Consider the following 27182-nt stretch of genomic DNA (forward strand, 5'->3'; position numbering starts at 1 on the left):
TACCTCCTTCCTCTCTGTTTCTGGCATCGGTTAGTGGGGGGGATCCGAGAGGGAGGTCAGGAGTCTCCATCTCCTGGGTTACTCTCACTAGACAGTGGGGCTTCTGTAGGCTGCCAGCTTTATTGGTAGGGGCCAGTTTTTGCTGGACCCAAGGGTAGGCGTTCCCTTTCGGCTCGTAATTTTTTGTCTCGTATCCTATTGGGCTGCCTGCCATGAAAAGCTCCACCTCCCAGGCACTGCTCCTGGTTTATTCTCCTAGCTGTTGCTGTGCTGGCTGGTCCCTGACTCACAGGGTCTCCTCAATCCCTGTAGGGTGTTTGTGGAGGGGACTTATTTCTTTTTTTTCCTTTTATATTTTCTTTTGTTTTATGCAATGCCTGGGGTGGGGATGGTAGTAGTCACTAATAGGAAGTGACCTAGGTTAATTCTTTGTTAAACCTAATCATCAACATACAGTATACGTATACAGGATAGTGGGCCTGATTCAGAGGTACATGCTAATGCGACAGTGTCTTTATGCAAATCCCATCTGCTGCGACATTAGCGCAAAGATAAAATAAAAAGATGAACCACGCTAGGGTGATAAACAAATATAGATATTATGTCTGCTCAACTGATTTTTCTAAAGATCACCTCAATCAAAATCAATGTGCATCAATTAGCAACATGCATTTTCAAAAATCTATACTTGTAAATACAATGAATAAAAGTATGGCTGTATACGGTTTATTATTACCCTAGCGCGGCTCATCTTTTTATTTTATCATATCTGTTTATGCTAGGCGGTTGACACCCTCCCTTGAACCAGCAGCTTATTGACAGCGCCATTTTGATCTTTGATTCTCTATTATATTAGCACAAAGATGCCCACAGGCAACGCCGCTAAGCCACCACTTGGCAAATACTTGCACATTTTAAGATGCACCATCGAACATTGCACAAGTCCAATGGACCAATGGAGGCGCAGACCTTCTATCTGAACATGGATGTCGAAATCAGTGCAACTGCGACACGCTGGTGTCTGGCTAACCCCTCCCAGTATCAGGGAGGAGACTGAATTAGGTCACAAAAAAAGCTCTCAAGGGTTTCCTTATATATAGAGAGAGGCTTGAATTAGGCGCCTCCTGTGACGTCATCGATGGGAGGCTTTGGCCCTTTAAATTTTACTCAATTCGGTACGCGCACGTGTCCCTAGGGGAGCTGCCTCCGCCAGGAGAGGGAGCTGGGCTACACAGCAGCGTGCGCCCGGGGACTCTCTGCCTGCCGCTGACCAGTGCTGCCGAGCCGGGACAAGTGTGTGCCGGTGTCCGGCGCACTGTGACAAGGTGGTGGGAAAACTGCTTGTGCTAAATGCCAAGCTATATTTTTAAAGTGCAAGGACTGAACCAGGTGCTGCTTTGGAAACAGACCCAGGCACCTTAATTGCCAATTAGGGGTCAAGTTGAACCTCTGTAACTACAGTCTGGACTAAGCCCCCCCCCCCATGCCATAACAGATCTTTATAAGTAGCTACTGTAGTTAGCGGAGAGGTGCCTGCGGCTGTTCCAGAGTCTGGCTGAGGTCATGTGGTTCACACTCTCCGGGGTCCTCTTCTGCAATTTCTAGACAACCTGCTTGGGATCAATAGTTGGCTTACTCTTTCCAGGGATGTGTTCATGTGTTCTCCTCTTTGGAAAGGTTATCTGATGCTGCATCCATCTCTAGGTTCCAGAAGACTACTTTTTTCTGGCCTACTCCAGTCTGGGGAAGGTTCATCTTCTGATTTGTCCTGTTTAATGGATGTGGACATCTGGAGGATTTGGATCAAGAACCTTTCTGTGACAGATGACTATCCTGCTAATGTGCAGGGGGTGGAATCTGAACAGTAAGGGGTGTGCTGCAAATGCAGGCTGATTCTGAAGTGCAAGATGTGGCTTTATTCAAAAGAAATGGAAATAGGCAGCTGGATTTTTTTCCAGACTGGCTCAGAATGTCATGGTTTTCAGATCTGCTAAGTCTTCTAGACGCTCCACTGTGCCATCTTCCTCTGTTGACTCTGGGACCTTTCTAGTAACTAGCCTTCACTCGTTTGGCTTTAGTGGTGTGGCTGTTGAAGCCACTCTGTTGATGGCCAAGGGATTTAATGTTAATGTGGTGCAGGCTATGTTGAAAGAAAGGAAGCCAATATCTTCTAGGAATTTTAACTGTCTCTAGAAAGCATATGTAGCATTGAGCTACGGAAGGGTTTTCTGACTTTTTATGATTGCAAGATGACATCTTTTTCTACATAATGGTCTTGAGGCAGATCGCAGATTAGGTTATTTTGAAGGATAATGTTTAATCTTCATCAGTCTTTCCATTGATGGTTTGCTTTGATCCTGGAGGTCCAGATTCATTTGCAGGTTGTCCGTATGTGGCTCCAGTTGGTCCTGCTAGTTTAGCAGGGTAATCTGTTTGAACCCTTAAAGTCCAAGAACTTGAACCTGGAAACTGGTATCCCTTTTAGACATTTCATCAGTCCGGAAGGGTATCTGAGTTGGGCACCTTTTTGTGTCAGTTGCCTTTTCTGATACTCCATAATGATAAGGCTGTTGTAATGACTAGTTTTTTCAGCCCAAGGTTCCATGTGAGTCAGGAGATTTGTGGTCCCTTCTTTGGACATTATCAGGATAAAGGGGGCTCTGTTCAACCTTTCAGTGTAGTTAGGGCTTAAAAATGTAAGTCAATGGACAAAGAAACTCATTGTTCAAATAGTCTTTTTGTGTTATACTTTTTTTCGGATAAGTGGCTGGTCAGACTCTAAACAGACTATTGCTCAGTATATAGCAGATGTTATTCGCATGTCTATGTGGGTGCAATGTTCACAGCAAATTTAAAGTATCATCCACTAGGTCAATTGGTGCCTCATGGGCGTTAGGCTTGGGGCCACTCTTGAGCAGTTATGCAGAGTGACGACTTGGTCATCTGTGCACACCATATCTAAATTTTATAGATTTGATACTTCCGCTTCAAGGGATGATAACTTTGGGCATAAGGTGCTCCTTACCTCCTAGTAGTGGTCACACCCTTCTGGACTGTGTTGAGACTATTCCAGTGTCTCCTAATGGATGGAGAAAACAGAATTATTATTTTTTTTACTTATTGCAGAGATCTCTTTCTCAGTTTCCATGGTGGACACAGAACCCTCCCCTTGCTCTCCTCATTTGGTAGATAAGTGTTTTTGTAAGGATGAGTCCTTCTCTCTCTTGAACTCTCTGTGTGTTTTCTTTTGGGCTCTGTTAGTAAAACTGCTGTTCAGCCATATGGTGTTTGGAGGGGGTGTGCCTGAGTTTCTGCCCCAATTTTTGAAAATGTCAAAGCTTCTCCCTGCACTTAACCCCAGCATTTCCACTGTTCCACATGGAATTGGAGAAAGTGAGTTTATGGTAAGTTAAGAAATACTGATAATTTCTTTTCCTTTCTACCCTCTGGAAAACATCCCAGAGGTTAAATATTGGGGACAGGACGAATTGTCATTTTGGCTCCAACTAGCATGGCACAATGATTATACGATTTGTCATGCCAATTTCGCTAGGAAGTGGTAATGAAGCGGCAGGGTATCCAGTACTCACTGGAATCTGTGGGGACTTCCTAAAATCCGAAAGTCTCCCAAACATTTTCAGATACTAGGCTAGAATATGTAAAGGTACTTTTCTTATGCTAAAATAATTGCTACTGTATATTCTAATATTTGTGTTGCAATAGTTAATAGGGATTTTGGATACAAGATATGCAGAAGTTGAATTTAAAAAGATGGTGTGATTGTAATAACTCACCCCACCCTGTGGTATGATAAAGAAAAATGTAAATCTTTCACAATAAATGTTATATTTAACTGTTACTGATTGAGCTTTATCGATATATAATTACTGAATCTCCTGCTGATTGATTCTCTTAGTAAAGATACTCTATTGAATCTATTTCAGCACAACACAAAATCTGTTTTGTTTTTAGGGCATTTTGAGTGTATGGGATGTTTACACTCTAATATTGGTGTGGGATTGGCCGTCCTGTCACATATCAGACTTTGTGCTGACAACTGAAGGCGATTCTTCATCTTCAGTTACACGGTATAGTCCTGAATGGTTTTCCTGGCTATTATTGCTACCATTTAAGTTTCTCCAGTGATGAAAGTGTATATAATGGGATTGTTACATTTTTTTTTTTTTTTTGCTCTTATTCCAGGCAACGAGATATTAACCTTAAGCTTATAGCTCTGACATTTCCTAATGATAAACAAGTAAGATTTAAATTTTCAGCACAGTTAAATTTAATGTGGTTAGTGTCATAAAGCTGTTGTAATTAACTTTCTATGTATATTGATTTTCAGATGAGAAGCCTTGCAGTTTATTCTTTACCCACTATGAATCACCTATATTCAATTGAAGTGTCTGATGTGTCCACTCTTGTACAAATTGGCATCACAATGGTATGTTCTGAAAATTTTCTTTATCTTTATATGGGTAGGTGCCCTGGTTATTACCAAATCACTTTTATAGGTAGTCATATATTTAAATGTATGTATGTCATTTTTAGTTCTCTGGAAAAACAAACTGTGTTCTTGTACTTTTCAACATTTGCAATAATTTGCCATTAAAGTTGCCGTAATGATGGGCTTATCATTAATATAGTACTAGCTTATATTGTTTTCCTAGTTGTCTGCCAAAGACAAGTACAGTATATACATTTAGTTTATGCTAGTTAAGTTTTACTGTCAATTTATTTAGATTATCCTGTAGAAAATAATTTGTCTATTTAAGCTATGTACATTTAAACATGCTGATTTACATTTATGACATAGTATGTATCTCTTTTACATTAGGATACAATATACCTTCTTGAAGGAATATATGACAACAATGAAAGGTATAGTCTCAGTTTAACTAGCTATTACTTTTGCTATCTGTAATGTTCAAATATTTATGATAACTACATATTTCCAGATCTCCTGAGTGTTCAATCACTGTCCTTGCAATGAGATGTTTAACAGAGGCTTTACCAGAAAACAGGTATATCCATGTAAATGGCAAATTTAAAGAAAAAGGTGAATTAAATTCTTACATATGTTTTACTGGTGATGATTTCTTTATCCAGATTAAGTCGATTACTACACAAGCATAAGTTTGAAGAAGCTGAGAAGTTTGCCATTCAGTTTGGACTGGATGTTGAGGTAAAGATCTAATCACTCACTGCTTTTGTGATATCCGAAATCCGTTCTGTAATGTTTCTTAACCTCAGTAAGGTGTGCATATCAATAGACATACAGAGGGCGTTTCAATTGTTTAGCCGGCGGCTATGTTTTTAAGTTGCCCGACTGAGCAATTCAATTATTGCTCTGTCTGAGTACGATAGCTGCTGGCACTGGCATTTCTGCTCGCACTCTCAGGGGGGAGCAAGCAAAAATGTGAGAGAAACCTGTGATTAGGGCGTCCTAACTGCAGTTAGGGCGCCCTATCCAGGACTTTAGACTGGTTTAGCTGTTTTACATGGCTAAAAGGGAGTGAAGAGTGTGTTGATTATTGAGCGCCCAGATCATTTGAATCACCCCCACAGTTGGTATGATGGTTTGAATGTTGTTCTAAAATGATCTTCTTTTTGGCAGCTGGTCTATAAAGTAAAGCTTAATATTGTACTGGAGAAATTGGCGTCTGCATCCAATGAGAGTTTTGGACAAGTCTCCTGGCAGGATCTTGTGGATGAAGCTAAAGACAATCTGCATAAAATAAAGGTATGTTTGTGCGTATGCTTTATATTGTGGGTGGGCAATAAGTGGCCCCCCAGCTGTTGTAGAACTACACATCCCATAATGTCCTGCCACCATTTTGCTATTTGGCCATGCTAAAACTGTTGCAAGACATGCTGGGATTTGTAGTTCAACAGCTGAAGGCCCGCTTATTGCCCACCCCTGGTTTATAGGAATCTGTATGTAATACCGGCGGCTGCATGGCCGGCAGTTCGAATCCCAGAAGCGTCAGCCCGACAGCGCTGGAAATACAGATCGTCCCCTCTAAGTGCCTAAACCTAACCCTCCCCTTCCCCGCTGCCTAAAACTAAGTCCCCCGGGGGGGCTGCCTAACCCTAACCTCCCCCGGGGGTGCCTAACCCTAACCCCCCCCCTTCCCCTAGCCTAGCCCTAACCCTCCCGGGGGGGTTGCCTAACCCTAAGACCCCCCCTGGGAGCCCTAAACCTAACCTGCTCCCCACCCACCCGCGGCTGTCCACTCGCGGCCCCCGGCATCCCTTCAAACGGGATGCCGGTCTCCCGACGTAGGGGTAATGATAGGCGTCTAGATTTTAGACGCCTGTCATTTAACCCTAGCCGGGATTGAGGAGTCGGGAAGCCGGTGGTCGGTATACCGGTTTATATAGTACCAAAATATTGCACACTGTTCCACAATGAGGATTATAAACTAAGCGGTGAGTATGTATGTGTAATGTAAATATATATATATATATATTTTATATAAAACCACAACCATGAAAGCAAGCCTAGTTGTGACTGAATGACCTAACTCTGCCAGGCGATGACAGATGTTTTGTACGTAGAGGAGGTTACTTGTCCTTTAGCAACATGAGTGGACCTTCTTCTACTCCTAGGGATTCCTTTATAACATCCATAGCAGCCTTCTAAAAAAAATTGTGTATCCTCCAAAATAGTGCTAAATATACAGAATAATCCAAAAAAAGTAAACTAAGATAATACTTCTCTGTTTTCTTAAATGAGGTTTTCAAAACTTAAGAGAATATAAAAGGCAAAATATTACATAATATAGTCATAAACATAAACAAATTTATTTTCTCATTAGGCTCACACTTGGCCAACAGATAAACAAAAATAATATAAATAAAGCACCTGGAGCATCCAGCTAAAAACTATGGGGTTGGCATAGGCCAGATATAAAATGTAATGGGCATTGTGTGTGCACCGTTGGTAATCTGGATTCTACCAGACGGTGTCTAACAATCCCAAGTTTCTGGGCACCAGTCTTAAGGTCCCCTTCAGTAGTAGTAATAGTCCTGCAGTTCTTATAACAGCCTGTGACTGACTCTTCCCACTATGTCGTGGGTAGGTAACTTGCTGCCACCACCAGGCTCCTACCTTGGTCCCTGGAACCGCTTGTTCCACCCATGCTCCTACCATCACACCTGTAACCGCTTCCTTTTGGATTTGTGTGTTCCCTCTGCTGGTTGGTGTTGGCTTATTTCCCACTGGTCAGTCACTATGAACCAGTCTGCACTCACATGGTAGCTGTCAGAGGGCTTGAACTTTGACACAATGGACTCAACCCTGTACAGACTGAGAACAGAAAATATTTTGTGCTTTTCTGATGGTCAAGGGATATAAGCAAGCATTTTCTTGAAAGCAGAAAGATGTTTGTTGCTATAATGAAATGTCTTTACAAAGACCGTTACTCCACAGCATACAAGATAATGCAGAAGTACACTCCTCTCGATGATCAGAGGATATACCTATTCAGAGCTCACAGAGGGGCTGATTCAGAGGTGGACACTATTTAGATTATTTGAACAATTGGCTGATGGTTGTGGATTTGCGCTTGTGCTGGAACCACTTGGCGCATGTGCAGATATGGGGATGTACTGTCGCTTGCAGTGCCCCAAAACCCACAGCATGATTAATATGCTGCTGGCATTTGGGGGCAGCGACTGGCAGCATTCCAGAAAACAGTGGCATGTTGAGGCCAGTGGCTGTGTCCTTGGACACAGCTAAACTGGGTCCAGCCGCTTGTTTTCACCGGGCATCCTGAGTAACTTGAGGATTACTCAGATGTCCGATGTTCACCTGATGCTGCGTCTTCGGACACAGCAGTGTATCGGAGAAGTCGGCATTGGCTTTTTGCATAATTTCGCACAGCCACTGTGTGCAAAGACACAGTGCCTCTGCTAGAGCATCCACCTCTAAATTGGCTCCAGTGTCCCATTTTATCCAGTTCCAAAATACATTACCATAGGGGTTAAGTCTAGTCTCTTTTTTAGCAAATCAAACTTTGTGTATGTTCACTTAACTTGAGCATTTAACATCCTCCCTCATGGACAATGAGGAGTGGTTGCTCCTCTGTACATGAGAGCACCTGGGGAGTTGCCGCTCCTCCGGTACCAGGAAATTTGGAGAGGGGTAGATTTTCTTCCTCAGGGTCCATATGGGATCCACAGGAAAACCACGGGGGTGGTGTTCGAGTTATCCGGGCACCAAACAGTTAAAGCTTTAGCTCCCAGGATGCCTCAGGCCTCCTCCACATATGCCCCTCCCATAGGCAGATAGTTTTTAGTTTTGTGTTGGACAGGAACGGTCGCACCTTTAGAGCAGGTGGACTGCTTAGGCAGCCCCAAGCTTTATTTTTATTAGTTTTTTTTTATTATCTGAGCAAACAGCAAGGCGTCCTAATGGGTGCCTGTGCTGCTGCTTCAGTTACCTCTGCCGGCGCCGCAACACCGGTAAATGGTCAGGTGATTACTGCGACTCCACTGGGGACCCAGGACTGCAGCTGGGCAGACGGAGAGTAACAAGTAAGATTCAAAAAATGGCTCAAACGTCTTGCGCCTATCAGCAAAGGTTACAGGCGGACAGACCGTTAACCACCAAAGCACATAGGCGGGCTCTATAATCCTCTCAGTCTAACTAGCTTTCGGATTCTCACACATCATCTGAGGAGGCAGTTGATGCACAAGGTTCTCTCTCTGAGTCGCACTCGGGCGAGGAGCACAGTCATTCAACAGTGGATGTTACTTCCTTAGTGAGGACGGTTAAATTAATCCTGAATATAGAGGATGATGGACCGTCCCCTAAGTCTAAAACCCAGATGTTTAAACGTCAAAAGGTGGTTAAGGCAGAATTCCCTGAGTCACTGAGCTCATGGGTGAAGCTTGGGGTACTCCTGGCAAAGTGGCAAACATTCTGGTCTGGGAAGGTGGCCAAGTGGTCTTCCGTCCACACCTTTCTCAGGTTCTACGCCGTTGATACCTTTGCCTCTCAGGATGCTTCCTTTGGCCGTTGGATTCTCCTTTCTGTTCAGGAGCATCCCCACCCATGCTATGGGATATCCCCATGGTATCCCCGTGGATCCCCCTATGGACCCTGAAGAAGAAATTAAGAGTCATGGTTTAACTCTATTTCTTTGAAGTCCATAGAATCCACAGGGCGCCCACCCTGATGCACCTGGCTTCAATAGGCATTTTTCTTTAGGTCACGGATTCCCTCATCTTTTTTGAGAGTGTTTCCTTTGTACAATGTTATTCCTTCCCCTCTCGCCTGCTCCTGCTTTGGGCTTGTTTACAAAACTATCTGCCTATGGCTGGGGGCGGGGTATATGTGGAGGAGGCCCGGCGCTGTTTGGTGCCCGGATCACTCCAGTCTCCCCCCCCCCCCCCCACGGGTATCCCTGTGGATCCTATGGACTTCGAAGGAATAGAGTTAACAAAGTGAAGTCTACCATAACTCAATATCTTCTTAAGGGACCATAGGGGTCGACAGGGATACCATGGGGAAATGTGGTTGGAGTGATCCAAGCGTATTTATTTATTTTATTTTATGTTTTATTTTATTTATTTTTACTTCAAAAGAAGCAGCACTAGGCGTCCTAAAGGACGCCTGTGCTGCTGCTCCACCTATCCCCGCCGGCGCTGCTACACCAGTAAACCGGACTGGTGATTTCAGCGGGCACCAGCAGAGCTTGGCTAGCGGCGATGCTAGGACACGGGACTGCAGCCTGAAGCTCGGGGACACAGGTGAGCCATGCTCGCGGGGGAACCACGTGGCAGTCTGTACCTTTTGGCGGTTGGAGACCTGCCGAAGGTTGTTTTAGTGGGGCGACTTCTGCGTCCGCTCCCCCACTAGACCACCGGGGCAAGTCAGTCTGGTGTCGGGGAGAGTGGCGGCGGTCATGTGATAAGACAAGGGCTCCCGGGGGGTTGATTCAGCATATGGGAGGTAGGTTTTACCCGGCAGACCCTCATCCAGCCCAGACTCCTCCTACCCTCCTCTGTATATGAGACGCCCAGCGACCACTATCGTTTTGCTGAAGTTGCTGGTCTCAGGAGGTTTGGGTCTAGTCTCCCTGTATACCTCTCCCCAGAAGCCAGATTTATACAGTGCTCAAAATCATACCAAGCGTTGTGTTTTGAGTAGTTGATTCAGGGCCCATTGCAAGTATATTGTATATGACTTTTGCTGGCTCTGCTGTGTGGTTACTGCCTTTATTGTCATGTACTGTTAGGTATAACTATCACTGCTATTTCTCCTCAACCCTTTGCTACTGGTTTGTGTGGAATATATATATATTTTTTTTCTCTCTCAAATTTTACTTAACATTTTATTATTGTTTGTGAAGGCAGTCACATTTGCACTTATTAATTATGTCTAAGAATAAGGTTAAACAGGGACTGAGGCCCCAGTGCTGCTTCCATGTAAAAGCTGTCTGTCATGACTTTATACAGGATGGTTTGTGTGCTGTTTGTTATAAAGAGCCACCTCACCAGTCCAGTCTACCAGCCCCTGTACAGGAACCATCTTGGGTGTCTTCCTGGTCTCAGGTTATGATACAGCTAGTGGACCGTTTGGCTACTCCCACGCTGCCTCCCATAATGGCATACGAACAGCAGTTTTAGCTTGCTATGTCTATGTTTGGCCCCCTATACATCCTTCCTGGATGGATGTTTATGCCCACTCAAGTACGGCTCAGTCAGCTGTTTCGTTTTAACAAATGTTGCAGGCGAGCAGACTGGTAGCCAATAATGCTCCTAAGTGGACAATATCATTTGATCAGTCTGCTCAGCATGTAGATTCAGACGCATCATCGGAGGAGTCAGGTGATGCGCTTGGTTCTTCTCTGGGGTATATCTCAGGAGAGGAGGACCATCCTTCTACAGTGGATATCCCTTCTTTGGTGAGGGTGGTCAAATCAATCCTAAATATTGAGGGTGATGAGCCTGCTCCTAGACCTATGGCTCCAGTGTTTACACACCAGAAGGTGGTAAAAACTGAGTTTCCTAAGTCTGAGCAGCTTACTGAGCTTATCGAAGTAGCATGGAATACCCCGGATAAACGGTTGCATGTTACAAAAAGATTAGCATCTTTGTATCTTTTCCCACCTGCTGAATGTACTAAGTGGGAAGTTTCTCCTACTGTGGATGACCAATGTAATCAGAAGTGCTACGTTGCCTATATCGTCAGCATCTTCCCTTAAAGCTTCTACAGATAGAAAACTTGAAACATGTCTTAAATCATTTCATTGTCTGGAGCTGTTACTTGGCCATCTATGGCTGTGGCCTTGGTATGCATGGCTGTTGAAGAATGGACGGGGGCATTGGAAGATACGCAACCAAATGCTACAAGAGAACAGCTGACCTATATCTCCCACAAATGGGAAGCGGCTTCCTATTTTGGAGAAGCTGCAATAGATGCTGGGCTTCTGGCTTCTAAAGCATTGGCAGCTTCGGTTGTTGCTTGTAGAGCCCTTTGGTTAAGGTCCTCAAAAGCAGATGTGGGATCCAATAAGGCTCTGGAATCCTTACCTTTTTATGGAAACATATTTTTTGGAGCAGAATGGGATAAGATGGTGGCTACTCTGGCAGCCTCAAAATCTGCAGGTCTGCCATCAACTGCTACATCAAAGTTTAGGCAGTTGTCTTTTCTGTCCTTTCATCCTCAGGGAAGAGCAAAAGGAAAAGGATAGCCTTCCTCCAAACCGTCTAGTTTGATGCTTGGTGGTCCTGCGAGAACTAAACGTAAACTGGCCGGTCAGATGTCCAGCTTCTAAGCCGGACGACAAACCCTCTGCCTGATGGGGCGGGCCTCCTCCTGGGGAATCCCAGGGTGGGAAGCCGACTTCTTCATTTTGTGGAGTACTGGCACCAAACAACAGACGCTTTGGTCCGAGAAGTGGTCTCTCAAGGGTATGCTGTCATCTTCCTGAAGCATCCTGGTCCCCAATTTTTTTTTTCTATACAACTCCCTCATCAGAATCTATCAAGGCCATGGCCCTTCAGGAGGCCATTTGCTCCCTGCTGCGGGCAGGGGTGATAATCCCGGTTCCTGTGGTTCAGTAAGGAAGGGGTGGTTATTCCAATCTGTTTTTGGTTCAGAAACCAAATGCGTCTTTTCGCCCTATTCTAAATCTGAAAACCCTCAACAAGTTTATCCATGTACCTAAGTACCGTATGGAGACTTTGTTAAATTATTTTGGTGATGGAACCTGGGGATTTTATGGCTTCCCTGGACATTCAGGAAGTATATTTACATGTGCCTATTACGCCATCCCACCAACAATTTCTACAGTTTGCTGTCCTGCAACAACATTACCAATTTCAGGCACTGCCCTCTGGTCTATCAACTGCCCCTCGGGTCTTTACCAAAATAATTGCAGTTATGACTGCCTACCACAGACATCAGGGAGTCAAAATACTGCCATACCTGGACGACCTTCTGATATTGGCACAGTCTGTTTTACAACACCATCTCCAACTGACCATTGCCTGCCTACAGACGCATGGCTGGATCATCAATTGGAAGAAATCCTCTCTTTCTCCAATACAGCGGATGGTACATCTGGGAGCACTTCTGGATGCTCAGGCACAAAGGGTGTTTCTGCCAGGAGACAGGATTTTGGCCCTAATATTGCGAGTGCGCAAATTGCCCTGCAAATATAGGATATCCATTCAAACAGCGATGCAGGTCCTGGTGTCAATGGTATCCATCTTCAACATGGTGGAATATGCTCAGTTCCACCCCAGGCCTCTGCAACATTTGATTCTCTCCTGGTGGAAAGGGCAGTATCCTCTAATATTGTTCCCGGAGGATCCTTCTCACTCCGGAGGTACGGCTCTCTCGTGGTGGCTACAAAAGGCTCATCTGGACAAGGGTTGCCCATTCTGGATTCCAGACTGGGTGCTCCTTACCACGTGACGGAAAGTCACCTGCCCATAAACATCCTGGAGCTTCGTGCAGTATACAAAGTGCTCATCCTGGCACAAGTCCTACTCCAAGACAGGCCGGTCCAGATCCAGTCTGATAATGTAACCACAGTAGCCGGTCTCTATCAGGGAGGCACGCGAAGTCAGGCAGCCATAGAGGAAGTGACAAACATTCTGATCTCGGCATAACGTGATCTTCCTGGTATCTCTCCAATATTCATCCCAGGAGTCCTCAACTGGGAAGCTGACTTCCTTAGTCGTCAGGACATACACGCCAGAGAGTGGGCTCTCCAGTCGGGTTTTTCATCTCCTGGTGAACAAATGGGGCCTACCAGATGTAGACCTCATGGCCTCACGTGACAACCACAAGCTCCCCAGGTACGGGTCCAGGATCAGAGATCTCCCAGCTGCCTTCGTAGACGCACAGGCAGTAAAGTGGGACTTCAAGCTGGCCTACCTCTTTCCTCCAATTTCCCTTCTCCAATGGGTCCTCAGGAAATTCAAGCAGGAAGGCGGCACAGTAATACTAATAGCTCCTGCTTAGCCCAGGCGCCATTGGCAGACACCATTAGTTCACCAAGCAGCTCAATAAAAATAGGGTATAATGTGGTCAGGGTGGTACTAAGCGCTGTGGGAGGCAAGTTTCAAATAATAAGAGTGGATAAATCAGGGGTAAAAACTAATAATATAAAATATAAAAAATTAAAATAGTAAAATCTTAAAGGATAATAAAACTCGATAGAAGCATATACTGTAAAAACTTCACTGTAATGTAAAGGGTGCGTTTTATAATGTTTATAGCCTTTATAGGAAAATGTGGGGAGCGGGGCTCGGGTTAGGTGAAAAGTCAGCTAGGTAGAAGTCCGCAATATGCGGCAACAGCTGTCCATAACCTTACTCTACTGGGGGCTGCCGCGGTCTTCTCCTGTTGCAGCGGCGGCCTGCAGTCTGTGGGAGCGTGGCTCGACTGAGTCACTGCACCTCCCGATGACGTCAGACGTCCGGGCGGGTTACCTTCCTAAGGTAGTGTCCCGTTTTCATGTCAATGAAGATATTGTGATGCCAGATTTTCTATTTTCAGACCTTTCTGTAGGTGAAGCCTCCCTGGATGTGGTTCATGCTCTCTGTATCTCTGTGGATCAGAGAAACTCTTTTAGAAAATCAGACGCTCTGTTTGTTGTATATGGTGTTCACAAACGAGGCTGGCCAGCTAACAAACTCTGTCTCTATAGTTGCGTATGACTTTCTCAGGCTTACATGCAGGCTGATCTCCCTGTTCCAAACACGGCGACAGCATATTCTACGTGGTCTGTGGAACCTTCGTAGGCGTTTCATCGTGGTACCTCTGCTGAACGGGATGCAGTCAGGATACTGGCGGGCGCTATCCGACACTGAAAGCCCACCTTGGGACTAAAGATAGGCATCAAAGTCCCAACGCCTATCACTACGAAATCCCGATGCCCGCCATACCGAACAAAGGTAATCCGGGTGTCTTAGATTCTAGCCACGGGGTGGAGAGAAGGTTAAGTTTAGGGACCCCCGGGGGGACTTAGGGTTAGGCACCCCCTGGGAGGGTTAGGTTTAGGGTGCAGGGAGGGGGGGATAGCGTTAAGCAGTAACGGGGGGAGGTTAGGATTAGGTGCCACTAAGTGAGGGCTAGGGTAGGGACAGGGGAGGGTTAGTGTGCTTACCATCCCCAGTCGGGATTTGTGTCCTTCTGTGTTTTGCTGTTGGTATATATTCAGCCGCCGGCATTACATACCGATTCCTGCTGAACAATTGTGCAAGACAGCCACGTGGTATTCTGTCCACACTTTTCTTAGGTACTACGTGTTTGACACTTTTGCCTCTCTTTATGCTTCCTTTGGGCGGCGGATTCTCCTTTCTGCTCTGGGGAACTGCTTTAGGACATCCCCATGGTATCCCTGTGGACCCCCTATGGACCTTGAAGAAGAAAGAGTTATGGTAGACTTACCTTTTTGTTCACTGTTTTTCTTCAAGGTCACGGATTCCCTCATCTTGTATGAGAGTGTTTCTGGTGTACATTGTCCTTCCTTCTCTTTCCTTCTCCTGTCTTGGGCTTGTTTACTAAGCTGAATGCCGGGGAAGGGGTATATGTGGAGGAGGACCTGAGGCATCCTGGGAGCTGAAAGCTTAACTGGTTGGTGCCTGGATCACTCCAACCACATTTTCCCACTAAACATGAACATTTTATATTTGCAATACTTAGTGTATGCTGGGTTTCCTTAACATGACCCTACGGTCCAAGAGATGGCCTTCCCAGGGTTGCATGGTAATTCAAACAGCAGTTAAATACTTTTAAATACCATTTATTTTCATACTTTGTCCTGCCATGCACATTTGTTTTATTTATACAAACACGCCTAATTCTGAGACTTTATTTATTGAAGTGCTGGTTGTATTGGGATCTACTCTCCCAGTTCCCAGACTCTGTCATCACCGTTTGTTTTTTTTAAAAGTTTGATTTGAATTAATTTTAGCTTTATTCCATCTACCTCAATGTTTATTTTATGTTGAGTCTCCTTTGAATGAGACGGTTTATCAAAAATATTGGGAAGAAGGTTGCCTTTGACTTTGGCTCTACCCTATCTATTACCCACTTTTGAGTATTGACATCTATTACATGTGTATCTGCTCAAGCTTACACCATTTACCTTATTTTCCCCCACATATCCCTTTCCCACATACTCATCGCTAGAGCGGAAATTGTTTATCCCCTTTTTTCATACTGTATTTCTTTAGGTCCTATTCTCATGAAAGGACCCAAGCATATTTCTACCAGCTGCAGAGTTACCCCTGCGCCCAGAGTGTCTAACGTCTTTATTTGGGGAGCAAAGGATAGCCCATCTGGTCCTCCTGATGGGCTAACAGAAGTGTTCTCCCCATGTGATGTTTCTCGGGTGGTCCATCCGGTCAATTTCCCCCCCTGACCCATCTTCCTAGGTTTGGGTTGAAATTGAAACTGTTAAGTCTGTGTCTGTCTTTTCCCTGGCTTGGATCCAATCTACTAGTAGAAATCCACTGTTCAGTCCCCCACGATTTCCTTTTCCCTCACCATATGGGATTTACCAACTTGTTCTTTTTCTTTACTGTCTTTTCCTGCTCTCACTCCTCTCTAGGATTACCCTACTTTCCCCCGGTCTAGATCATTTTGCTTTCTCTTCCTGGATAGGTGGCTCCTATTTTCTATATGACTTAGTTTTCCTTCCTTTGCCGATGTCATTGACCAGTTATGTCTTCCCTCGAATAGACTATTTAAATATTTTCAAATCCACAGTTTCTATAATCCCATTGCTAATCCCCAGCCCTTTGGACAGCAAACGACTTTATAATCCTTATTCTGGTCTTGCTTTCCGGTTAGGGATTTATCATCTACTATCTTACTGCCTTTTATTCTCATAATATTTCCACCAAAGAAGCCCACTAGTTAGCATGTGAGCAGGATGCAAGGGACACCCTTGACCAGGACACCTGGGTGCATATTCATAGCAATCTTTCTCCTCAGTACGCATTAAAGAAAACTCATTAAAGGTTTATCAGATAGTCTACATAAAATTTTACCTCCCAACCCAAATTTAAATTGGAGGGGCTGAATAACTCCCTAAAATTAGTTCCAATTTTGAAAGCTAGGAAAATGTGGAACGCTGGCAAAAACAGATGACCACACTAGTACATATGAAATATTTAATAAGAGAATAAAAAAACAGATGATTGCATGACCCACAATGATGGTGCACTTACCAACAAAGAAGAGGACATTGCTTTCTCTGTTCTTGTTGTGACAGTAATTCAATATTGTCCTCGGCAGTACCCCCATTAATCTTACACATAATTACATTTGAAAATTGTTAAGCTGGGGTATTTTTGATATTTGACCATTACATACCTCCTAGTGCAAAAGTTTTCCTACATCCCCTCACCTTTTATACACCTTTCTTTAGTACTATTTTGAAAGCTGTACACTTATCTCCCGGGTCACTGGGATCCTCCTGTTCCCAGACTCCTTAATACACTCTCTGCTTACCAGACCATTGCCAAATCTATCAATACACACTCAGAAACTCATTCTAACTGCTACTAAATACCAGTTTTTTCTCTTCTGGAAAAATATAAATTCACCCTCTATGTCCTCGATTAAAGAGACTATTTGGTTTGTATATTAGATGGAACACAGTTTGAGCTTACTGGGAATAAGGCTGACCAGTTCTATTTGGTCTCTCTGGTTGGCTCATAATACAGCATCTCTTCCCTTAACCTGTGGTTTATAGAAACTGGGCTGGTTCTCTTTTGGGATGGTTTAATATTGGTTGGGGTCCTCCAAGTTCCCCTTTGCTGATTTGATTTACACTTATTCATTTCACAGTGACCATGCTTATAGTTGACTGTTTGTTTTGTCCAAATGTTTATTTTCTGATTCTTTGATCTCTTTTCCTCCTTGCCAATGTGTTGGATACTGGACGAATTACGTAACCATAACCCCCCCCCCCCCCCCTCCTTGTTTGTTGCAATTCCTTAATAAAACAGGTTTTTAAAATAAAAAAGGAATACAGGCGCGATGTTCATTAGTATATTTGTGCAGTCAAGGACTCTATTTGAATTAAAGTTTTTGCCAGCTAAAAACCTTATAAACCTTAAAACCAATGCAAACTATGATTGTGGATATAGAAAAACTGATCTTTGGCAGAAGAAAACCTTAAGAACGGAAGATTTTAAGAATATAGAACAGTTTGTTATACCGATAGGATAAAGGACTCGGGCTTCAGTGACACAGCAAGGCAGTGATTTTCTCATGAGTATTTTATCTACTACTGATTCACTGTTTTGTTGATATGTTCTCCACACGGCTGCTTTTGTAAACTTTTTATTATGCAGTCTGCATCTCTCAATTTTTGTGTAACCTTTGTTATTATATCTCTTGAGTACATCCCATTGTAATGGAATTGATAGAGGGTTGAAGTATGAATTATAATAACCATTAATTATTTCTTCAGGGTCCATAGGGTCCACAGGATCTACCTTGGGGTATGTAGTTGGAGTGACCCATTGCACCAAACAGGTTACAGCTTTGAAGCTCCCAGCATGCATAGGTCCTCCTTCCTATATACCCCGCCCCCAGCCACAGGCATTGTTTTTTTAGTTTGGTGCGCTGCAAGTATCCAGACGCACCATTTTAACAGCGGGACCTCCTAGGCAGTCCCAGGCTTTTCTTTTTTTGATTTACCTTAGTTTTTTGAACTTCTGAGTTTAGTGGTATTTGGCGCAGAATATGACACATATACTGCGACTCCTTCTACCGATGCCGAAACGCCAGTACTGCTATATAGTCTGGGGATTTCGGCGGGCCTCAGCGTGGCTCAACTAGCGGCATCGCTGGGGGCTGGACTGCGATCGGATTCATGGAGATGTCAGGTAAGATGATTCCTCGTGTGGGGAATTATGCGCGAAGCAGTCCAGGCCTATGGTGTAGGAGACGCATCGGAGGTAGCTGCGAGTGAAGGTCTCATTTAACATGTCCTCACTAAGGCGGCCGGGGCCATATCGTCTGTCACCGAGTCCGGGTAGTAGATGCACTAGGTAGCGTCAACTACTGTGAGGCAATCGCAGCTTAGGGGAGATAGGCTCTCCCCAGGCAGCTCCTCCCCCAAACAAGACCCAAATTCCGGTTGTAGATTCCCGCGTCTGATTTGCTACTTCTGACCACCTCGTGTGTGAGAAGCTCACGGGTCCACCTTGGGTGCGCTGCTGAAAGCTGTTGCTCTCAGCGGTTAGGTCTGTCTCCATGTATACCTCTCCCTTGGGTCAGGTATATAGCACTCTATATCCTACCAATACCCCTGAGGGGTTGGTCGGTTGATTCAGTCTCCATATGCATTAGTATTTGATTATATTTATGCATTGTATGTGACTGTAATGCTAGCTGCTGTATTTATACTGCCTGTATGTTTTCAAAACTGTCAGATATAGCTATCACTGTGTTTCTCCTCGTCCCTCTGAAGGTGTGTGGGGTTTTTCATTTGTATTAAGTCACATTGCATTTATACTCTATACCTTATACCTGTTACACATTGCCATGTCTAAAGCTGGCCATCCACTATACAATTTTCTGTCAGATATCTGTCCAAACTGGCTGGTTGGAATGAAAACCTGGTAATGTATGGGAGCAATGACAATCGTCCATTTCCTCACAAACACTGGAAAATAGCCAAAAATGGTTATTCAGACAAATTGGTTAAAACACAGAAATGTAACCAATTTTAAATTTTTTTTTTCCTTTTTCCAGTGTTTAAAACCATATGATCGACTGTCATTTGCTCCCATACATTACCAGGTTTTCATTCCCACCAGACAGATATCTGATAGAAAATTGTATAGTGGATGGCCAGCTTAAAGGTAAAGGAGAGAAGGATGTGCCTCCTGTACTGAAGTCATGTAAATCCTGTTTGGCAGGCCTGTCTGAGCAGGATTTTGTGCAAGATGGGTTGTGTGGTGTCTGTTGTAAAAAGCCACCTTTTTATCTTGTACACCTGCACCAGCACAAGAACCGCCCTGGAAGGCTTCTTGGTCTCAGGTTTTGTCGCATTTGGTGGACCGTATGTCCCCCACGAATCCCTGTTGGTTTGATTCTTCTGCTCACTCTAGTCAGAGTATGCTGCAGTCTTTTGCCCCTTAGCAGGTGCAGGCGAATAGACCACTGGCAGTTAAACAGGGGCATAAGAGAGGTTCTCATCAGACGTTGCCTCAGGATTCTGACTCAACCTCCTCATCATACTCAGAGTTCGGGGTCAGTCAGTAGAAGAAGACCTTCAATAATTCTGTGGATGTCCCCTCTCTGGTGAGAGTGGTTAGATCTGTCCTCCTTATAGAGGAAGAGGAGGTTCAGCTGAAATATAAGACTCTGGTCTTTAGGTGTCAAAAGGTGGCTAGAGATTATTTTCCTCAGTCTGAACAATTGAAGAATCTCATGTCTGAAGCATGGTGTTCTCCAAATAAGCATTTCCATGCAACAAGGAATTTAACCTCTCAATACCCATTTGCACTTGGTGAATGTAACAAACTGGAAGTTCCTCCATCAGTAGATGCTCATGTAACTAGATTCATCAAGCGCTCTACATTACTCATTCCTGTAGCATCCTCATTAAAAGAGGTTACAGATAGAAAACTTGATAACTATTTAAAATCAGTGTTTTCATTATCTGGAGCTATTACCGGACCAGCTATGGCTGTAGCTTGGGTAGCCAAAGCTATGGAAGAATGGACGAAGTATCTGGAGGATAGCATGCCGAATGCTACCAGAGAACAGCTGTCTCATCTCAGTCAGATGCAAGAAGCAGCTATGTATATGGGGGAACTGGTCATTGATGCAGGTATCTTGGCTTCTAGGGCTTCGGCAACTTTGGTTGCAGCTCGAAGAATCTGAAGGCGGATACAGGGTCTTTTGTTGGGAAGGTACTGTTTGGACCAGAGCTGGATGACATAGTGTCTTCTCTGGTGACCTCTAAGTCTGCAGGGTTGCCATCTACGACTACCCCTAAGTATAGGCAGTCATCAGCTCGGTCCTTTCGCCCACAGAGTAAGGCAAGGGGACAGTCTTCCTCTAGACTGGATAATTCCCAGAGGAGTCCGCAGATCAGGAAATCCTGGTCAACCGGATGTCCTGCTTCCAAGCTGAACGATAAGCCCACTGACTGACTGGGTGTCCTACCTGGGGGGTCTCAGGGTTGGAGGCTGACTTCTTCAGTTTTCTCATGCCTGGCATCACACGACTACGGATGCCTGGGTTCGAGAGGTGGTCTCTCATGGTTACGCCATCACGTTCCTGAGGCATCCTACTCACAACCCTTCCTTTAGACCCGGTCAGATCTTTGGCCTTCCGGGAGGCTACTGGGGCCCTCCTGAAGTCAGGAGTCATAATCCCCGTTTCTGTGACTCAACAGGGAAAGAGTTATTATTCAAATTTGTTTTTTTTTGACTGAGAAACCAAATGGGTCACATTGCCCTATCTTGAATCTGAAGTCTCTTAACAGATTCATCCATGTGCCCAAATTCCGTATGGAAACCCTACGGTCAATTATGCTGGCAAAGGAGCCTGGAGATTTCATGGTCTCCCTGGACATGCAGGATGCATATCTGCATGTTCCTATTGTACGATCTCACCAAGGATTTCTGAGATTGGTTGTAGATCTGCAACATTACCAATTTCAGCTTCCACCCTTCTGGCTGACCACAGCCCCTCTGGTATTTACCAAGATAATGGCAGTCATGACGGCTCATCTCAGACGACAAGGAGTCAGGATACTGCCATATTTGGACGACCTCCTGATGGGATTGGTATGAAATACCACCGGACCTATGTCTGGCGGTTGAAATCTCGGCAGCAGTGAAGATCCCGACGGGATTAAGGTAAGTAACACTAAGCATATCCCCCCCCCTAACCCTCCCGTAGGGGTGCCTAATCCTAACTCATCCCCCCCCCCCCCTAGTGCCAAACGCCCCTGTAGGTGCCTAAACCTAACCCTCTCAGATGGGTGTCTAACCCTATCCTCCTCCCGGGGGTGCCTAACCCTCCGGGGTGGGTGCCTTACCCTAAATCCCCCCGGAAGAGCCCTAACCCTCCCCCCCCGTTGCTGTCCACGCCCGCCACCCAGCTTACCTTCATTCGGTATGCCGGGCGTCGAGATTTCGACGCCTGTGATTAGTCCCCTTCCGGGATTTGACAGTCGGGAAGTCGGCGGTAGGCATTTCGACCGTCGGCATCCTGACTGCATCCCATCCTGATATTAGCACTATCTCAGGAGATATTACAATATCATTTTCAGATGACCATTGTCTCCCTACAAGAGCATTGCTGGATAATCAGTTGGAAAAAGTCTTCTCTTTCTTCAACTCAGCAAATGGTGCTCTTAGGGGCGCTACTCGACTGGATCAGTGGATTCTTCTACCAGAGGACAAAATTGTGGCGCTACGATCCCGTGTGCAGTCTGCTTTGCATGCAAGACGTCAGTTCACTTTGCAATGCAGGTGTATGGTATCCGCATTCGACATGGTGGCTTATGCTCAGCTCCACTCCAGGTCTTTGCAACAATGGATTATGTCTCATTGGGATGGTCAGTATCATCGGATAAAGTCTCAAATGATCCGCATTTCGACAGAGGTTTGGCTCTTCCTCGCTTGGTGGCTGCAGACAACTCATCTAGACAAGGGTCGCCTGTTATGGGTTCCAGATTGGGTACTCCTCACCACGGATGCAAGTCTGCAAGGATGGGGAGCGGTGACCCAGTCATCACACTTTTCAGGGAAGGTGAACAACCCAGGAAAGTCACTTACAGATAAATATTTTGGAGCTTCGTGCAGTGCACAGAGCGCTCATTCTGGCTCAGGACCTCTTTCACGGCAGACCTGTCGAGATTCAGTCCGACACCGTGACTGCAGTGGCCTATATCAACCATCAAGAGGGAACACTAAGTCCGGCAGCCATGAGGGAAGTGGCGAACATTCTGCTGTGGGCAGAGTGCATTTCCAGCAATCTCTGCAATATTTATCCCAGAAGTACTCAACTGGGAAGCGGACTTTCTAAGTAGTCAGGACAAACATGTCGGAGAATGGGCTTTTCATCCCGAAGTCTTTCACATCCTGGTGGGCAGGTGGGGATTACCAGACGTATACCACATGGCATCACATCACCACCACAAGGTCCCCAGGTACGGGTCCAGAACAAGGGACCCCTCAGCCGCCTTCGTGGACGCTCTGGTGGTGAGATGGGACTTCAGGTTGGCATACCTGTTTCCTCCAATCCCCCTCCTCCTAAGGGTCATCAGAAAGTTCCAACAGGAGGATGGCAGGATAATACTAATAGCTCCTGCCTGGCCCAGGAGACATTGGTTCACCGATCTGACATGTCTATCCATAGACAGTCCACTTCCACTGCCTTTATGACCGGATTTACTAGTGCTTGGGTCCCTGCCTATATCCGGATTTACCTCGGCTGGCTTAGACGGCATGGCTCTTGAGTCTTCCGTCTTAAATGCGAAGGGTTTCTCTACTCCTGTGATCCAGATGATGCTAAGGCAAAGAAGCCAGCTTCTACCCGCATCTATCACAGGATTTGGCATTCATTTTTTCTTTGGTGTACCCACAGAAATTATGGTCTTCAAGGTCTCGCGAGTGCTTGCTTTTCTTCAGGCTGGGTTAGACCGGTCTTTGAGTGTTCAGGTTTCTGCTGGCCAGCTAACAGACTTTGGCTTGCTGGCTGCGTATGACTATTTCTCAGGTCTATACACAGGCTGATCTCCCTGTCCCGAACAAGGTGACAGCACATTCTACTGTCTGTGGGACCATTGTGGGCGGTTAGACATGGTGCCTCGGCTGAACAGCTGTGCAAGGCGGCCACTTTGTCTTCTGTCCATACCTTTGTCAAATTCTATGCATTTGATACTTTTTCCTCCCTTCCTTCCTTTGGGCGGCAAATTCTCCTCTCTGCTCAGGAGCATCTCCACCCTGAAGGGAACTGCTTTAGGACGTTCCTGAAGGTATATCCTATGGACCCTGAAGAAGAAAATAAGAGTTATGGTATAACATACCTCAGTTAACTCTTTATTTTTTTCTTTTTCTTCAAAGTCCACAGGGTGCCCACCCTGACGCACCTGTCCTCAGTTGGCATCTGTTCCTTTCTTTTTGTATCACTGATTCCCTATTTGTGTTTTGAGAGTATTTCTTGGGTACATTGTACTTCCTTCTCTACTTTCCTTCTCTTGCCGTTAGGCTTGTTTACAAACTGCATGCCTGTGACTGGGGGCGGGGTATATAGGGAGAAGGACCTATGCATGCTGAGAGCTTGTAAGCGGTTTGGTGCAATGGATCACTCCAACTACATACCCCAAGGTAGATCCTGTGGACCATATGGACCTCAAAGAAAAGGAGTTAACTAAGGTATGTACGCTTATTTTTCCTTGAAATACTCAATTGTAGTCCAGATTTTCCACCCATATTATTTGGGATGATCTATTTCTCATAGACTGCATGGGAAGTTACTGAAAAAAGAGGTACTGAATTATATACCATTAGTGGGGCATATATTTATTTTTATTTATTAAGTTACCTGTTTCTACCTAAATTAGAGGAGCAGCAAACCATTGTAATGGCTCCCCTTGAGTATTTCAAGGAAACTTAACTATGACTGCATGGAGTTTAGTCATACCATTACTTTTTACCACTTTATGTCTAACACTTTTTGTACACGCAGGATGATAATTTTGTGGTTGAATACTGCGTCAATGCACCATGGCCAACCTATGAAACAACATTTGATATGCTGAATTATGCGAAGACCAGAGTAAGTAATTGTTCCAATGTTATTTTGTATTTTTAAAAATGTTTACTGAAATCCCTCGCTAATGTTTATGATCATCAATTTAATCAATTATTAACTCAAAACAGAACTAAAACTTTGGTACGAGTATGAGTTCCTGAAAGAGGCATTGAATCAGAAATTAACTTTATCTCTTGGAATTTTGTTTTTGGTAAGGGTACAATCTCACAGATACTTCCCACGCCCAAGTGTTTTAGCCAATGCAAGTGCAGCACTTTTAGGTTTACAGACACGTGTCGTCATACATCTAGCCTCAATATGCCATGTGGCGGGAGACGTCTGGTGTCAGTGAGCTGCCAGGTCCCGTTTGATTTGGCTGGGGCCGATTGTCTTTTGCCCGAAAATGCGTCTTGGTCGCAAACAGATGTCACAATCTGCTTCACTTGTATATTGTGTGCGACTGTGTCCGCTCCCCCACTGTCTCACCATGGACACATTTGCAATGGGGACACCGTTAAAACAGTGGCAAGTTCCTGGGGTCGGCCATGAGGAAGACACCTTTGCCCACTCTTTGGCATGCCCACTTCCATAGCTGCCCGTCAAAGACTCCAATTTTCCTCCTCCTAGGGGCTCCAGGCAGCCATTTCATTTACTGCAAACTGCCTGCTGTGTCCTGAAGAGAGCTCGTACCACAACTGCTGGGTGACAGATTGTAGAAACTCAATGTCTACCTCACCTAACAGGTATTATGGTAGTGGAAAACCATTATTTCATGTGCATTCTGAACTCCTCTAGCGTTCCCACTAGGCTGTTTTAGCGGGGCGCGGCGCCTTGCCCTCTTTCTGGAAGGCAAAAAGCGCCCTGCCCTCCAGAAGGAGGGCAAAAAGCGCCCTGCCCTAACAGCCTGCGGGAACCGTCTTCACCTGCGGGTCGCAGTGTCCCGCGGGTGAAGAAATGTGCGGTTACCCGTCACCGCCGGAGAATAGACGCCGGGCGCATGCGCCCGGCTTCTATTCTCACTGTCTGCAGGGCTTGGGGGCTGCCCGGCGTGTCCGTAAGTGCCGGGCACGCCCCCAAGAGTGACGAAAAGGGGACGCGTCTTATAGACACGCCCCCTTTTCGATGATCATGCCCCCTTCTCGGTCATGCCCTCTCTAGCTCCGGCGCCCTGCCTCCCGCCGGAGCTAGAGGAAACACTTCTCTGTGTGCATGGGGCGTGCATTTGTCCTTACATAGTTAGGACCTTATTTAGTGCTAGCATAGATATATATTAGAAATGGGGACGGTTGTGTAGCTTTAGAGACGCAAATTGGATAATCTTACCTTTGCATCTTTACAGCTACACAGCTACACAAGCATCCTGTTTTCTAATATTGTTTTAAACGTGGTTTTTGACAGCAATAGATTAACCCCATACTAACACTGCAGATAAAGGAGCACAGTGCAACACGCACACACATATATATATATTTTCTGTGTGTGTGTATATTTGAAGTAATTTATTTTGTGTACCTGCTTTTTTTTTGCATGATCTTATTAGCGTCTCACAGATTTCTTGTTTCGTAACCGTTATTTTACAATTATTTGATTTTGAAATTACATAATCGATTATCTACTATTGACTATGTTCCTGCATAAATTTATTTCCTTCAGTTCAGGATATATATATCCTAAACTGAAGGAAATTAATTTATGCAGGAAATGCATGTATATAAAAGCAGATTCTTTTAGTTGCAGTGCTTTCGGGGGTAACCACCTATAATTTGGTGGTTTCCATTTGTTCAATGCACTTCCCACAGTCCACTTTACGTGCCCTGTGTGTATATTACTCTTTATTTGGTGTACAGTTAGATCTACCAAGGGAGGTTCCTCAAAGGCTACCCAGGAGAGTTCTTGCAGAAACTGTCATGAAGAATTCTCTAGTGCTGCTCTGGATCACAGGGAGATTTGAGGTGTACTTCATAGATGTACAATGACCTGGTTCATGCGGCAACTAGTTCCCTGCAGTAGCCAGAGTTGGCTTCCTCCCTGCCCCAGGCCAAGTTGAACTAGCAAAACAATTGGTTTGCTCTAGGCTTTCCCCAGTTGGTGTTCGTACAGCTGGTCCCTCTTTCTTGGCCAGCAAGCTGGTTCTGGACTTGATGAGGGCCCACTTGATCTTGTTGGTTGGCATTTCCTGGGCGTCTCTGTGGAGCACCTTTTGTAGGGTGACTGTGGTTCTTTGCGCACACCTTCATCAAATTGTACAGGTTTATCCTCTTCGCCTCCAGTGATGCTAGATTTAGGACAAACGGTCGTACGCACAGCATAGGATTGTTCTCGTTTACTGGACAGCTTTGGTACATCCCACAGTTCGAGTCCCCCATGGATGACATAGACAAGAGCCAAAATTTCATTTTCTAATAAATCCTTTTCTCTGGTTCCATGGGGGACACCAAACTCCCAACCCTTACACCCAGTGCCTGCTCGGTTGTTCTCCAGGGTTGTGGCGGTCCAGCCCCATCTGTGTCTAGGGACAATCTAATCCGTGTCCTTGGGCTTTGAAAGTGTTATCTGGCCTCTACAGGCAGGTGGTGGTGTATAAGGTAAGAAGAGCCTTTTCCAGTTCAAAGATTAACATTTTGATGCCCAGGCTCCTATATCCACACTTCCAGTGTCCCACATGGAATTAGAGAAAAGGAATTATCAGACAGTATACTGTACCTGGGCCAGGAGGTGTGGCTTCCTTGATTTGGGCAGCCTTTCCAAATTAATCTGAGACTAGTTTTTTTTTCTCTGTTTCAGGTGAGTGTGGAGCCTTTCAACAGAGTTCCTCAGAAAAGATAAATGGAATGGGGTTGGTGTTTTTTGCGCTTCTTGACCTTTGGATGTTTAATCACCTCAATAAATTTAAATGTTATTAATTGACACC

At 45.1% G+C, this 27182-nt stretch overlaps 1 protein-coding gene across 1 annotated transcript in view; it reads left to right on the top strand.

Moving 5' to 3' along the window:
• The window catches only part of KNTC1 (kinetochore associated 1), a 295100-nt gene that overhangs the window by 69637 nt on the left and 198281 nt on the right, over positions 1-27182 (top strand). The window contains exons 11-18 of the mRNA XM_088449172.1: positions 3973-4088; positions 4204-4258; positions 4349-4447; positions 4841-4884; positions 4962-5027; positions 5113-5188; positions 5621-5746; positions 24206-24295. Of these exons, the coding sequence (XP_088305298.1) occupies positions 3973-4088; positions 4204-4258; positions 4349-4447; positions 4841-4884; positions 4962-5027; positions 5113-5188; positions 5621-5746; positions 24206-24295 (672 nt within the window). The remainder of the gene's footprint in view (positions 1-3972; positions 4089-4203; positions 4259-4348; positions 4448-4840; positions 4885-4961; positions 5028-5112; positions 5189-5620; positions 5747-24205; positions 24296-27182) is intronic.

This window comes from Taudactylus pleione, unplaced genomic scaffold (genome assembly GCF_031769625.1).
Source record: "Taudactylus pleione unplaced genomic scaffold, aTauple2 ptg000479l, whole genome shotgun sequence".
Classification (NCBI taxonomy): domain Eukaryota; kingdom Metazoa; phylum Chordata; class Amphibia; order Anura; family Myobatrachidae; genus Taudactylus; species Taudactylus pleione.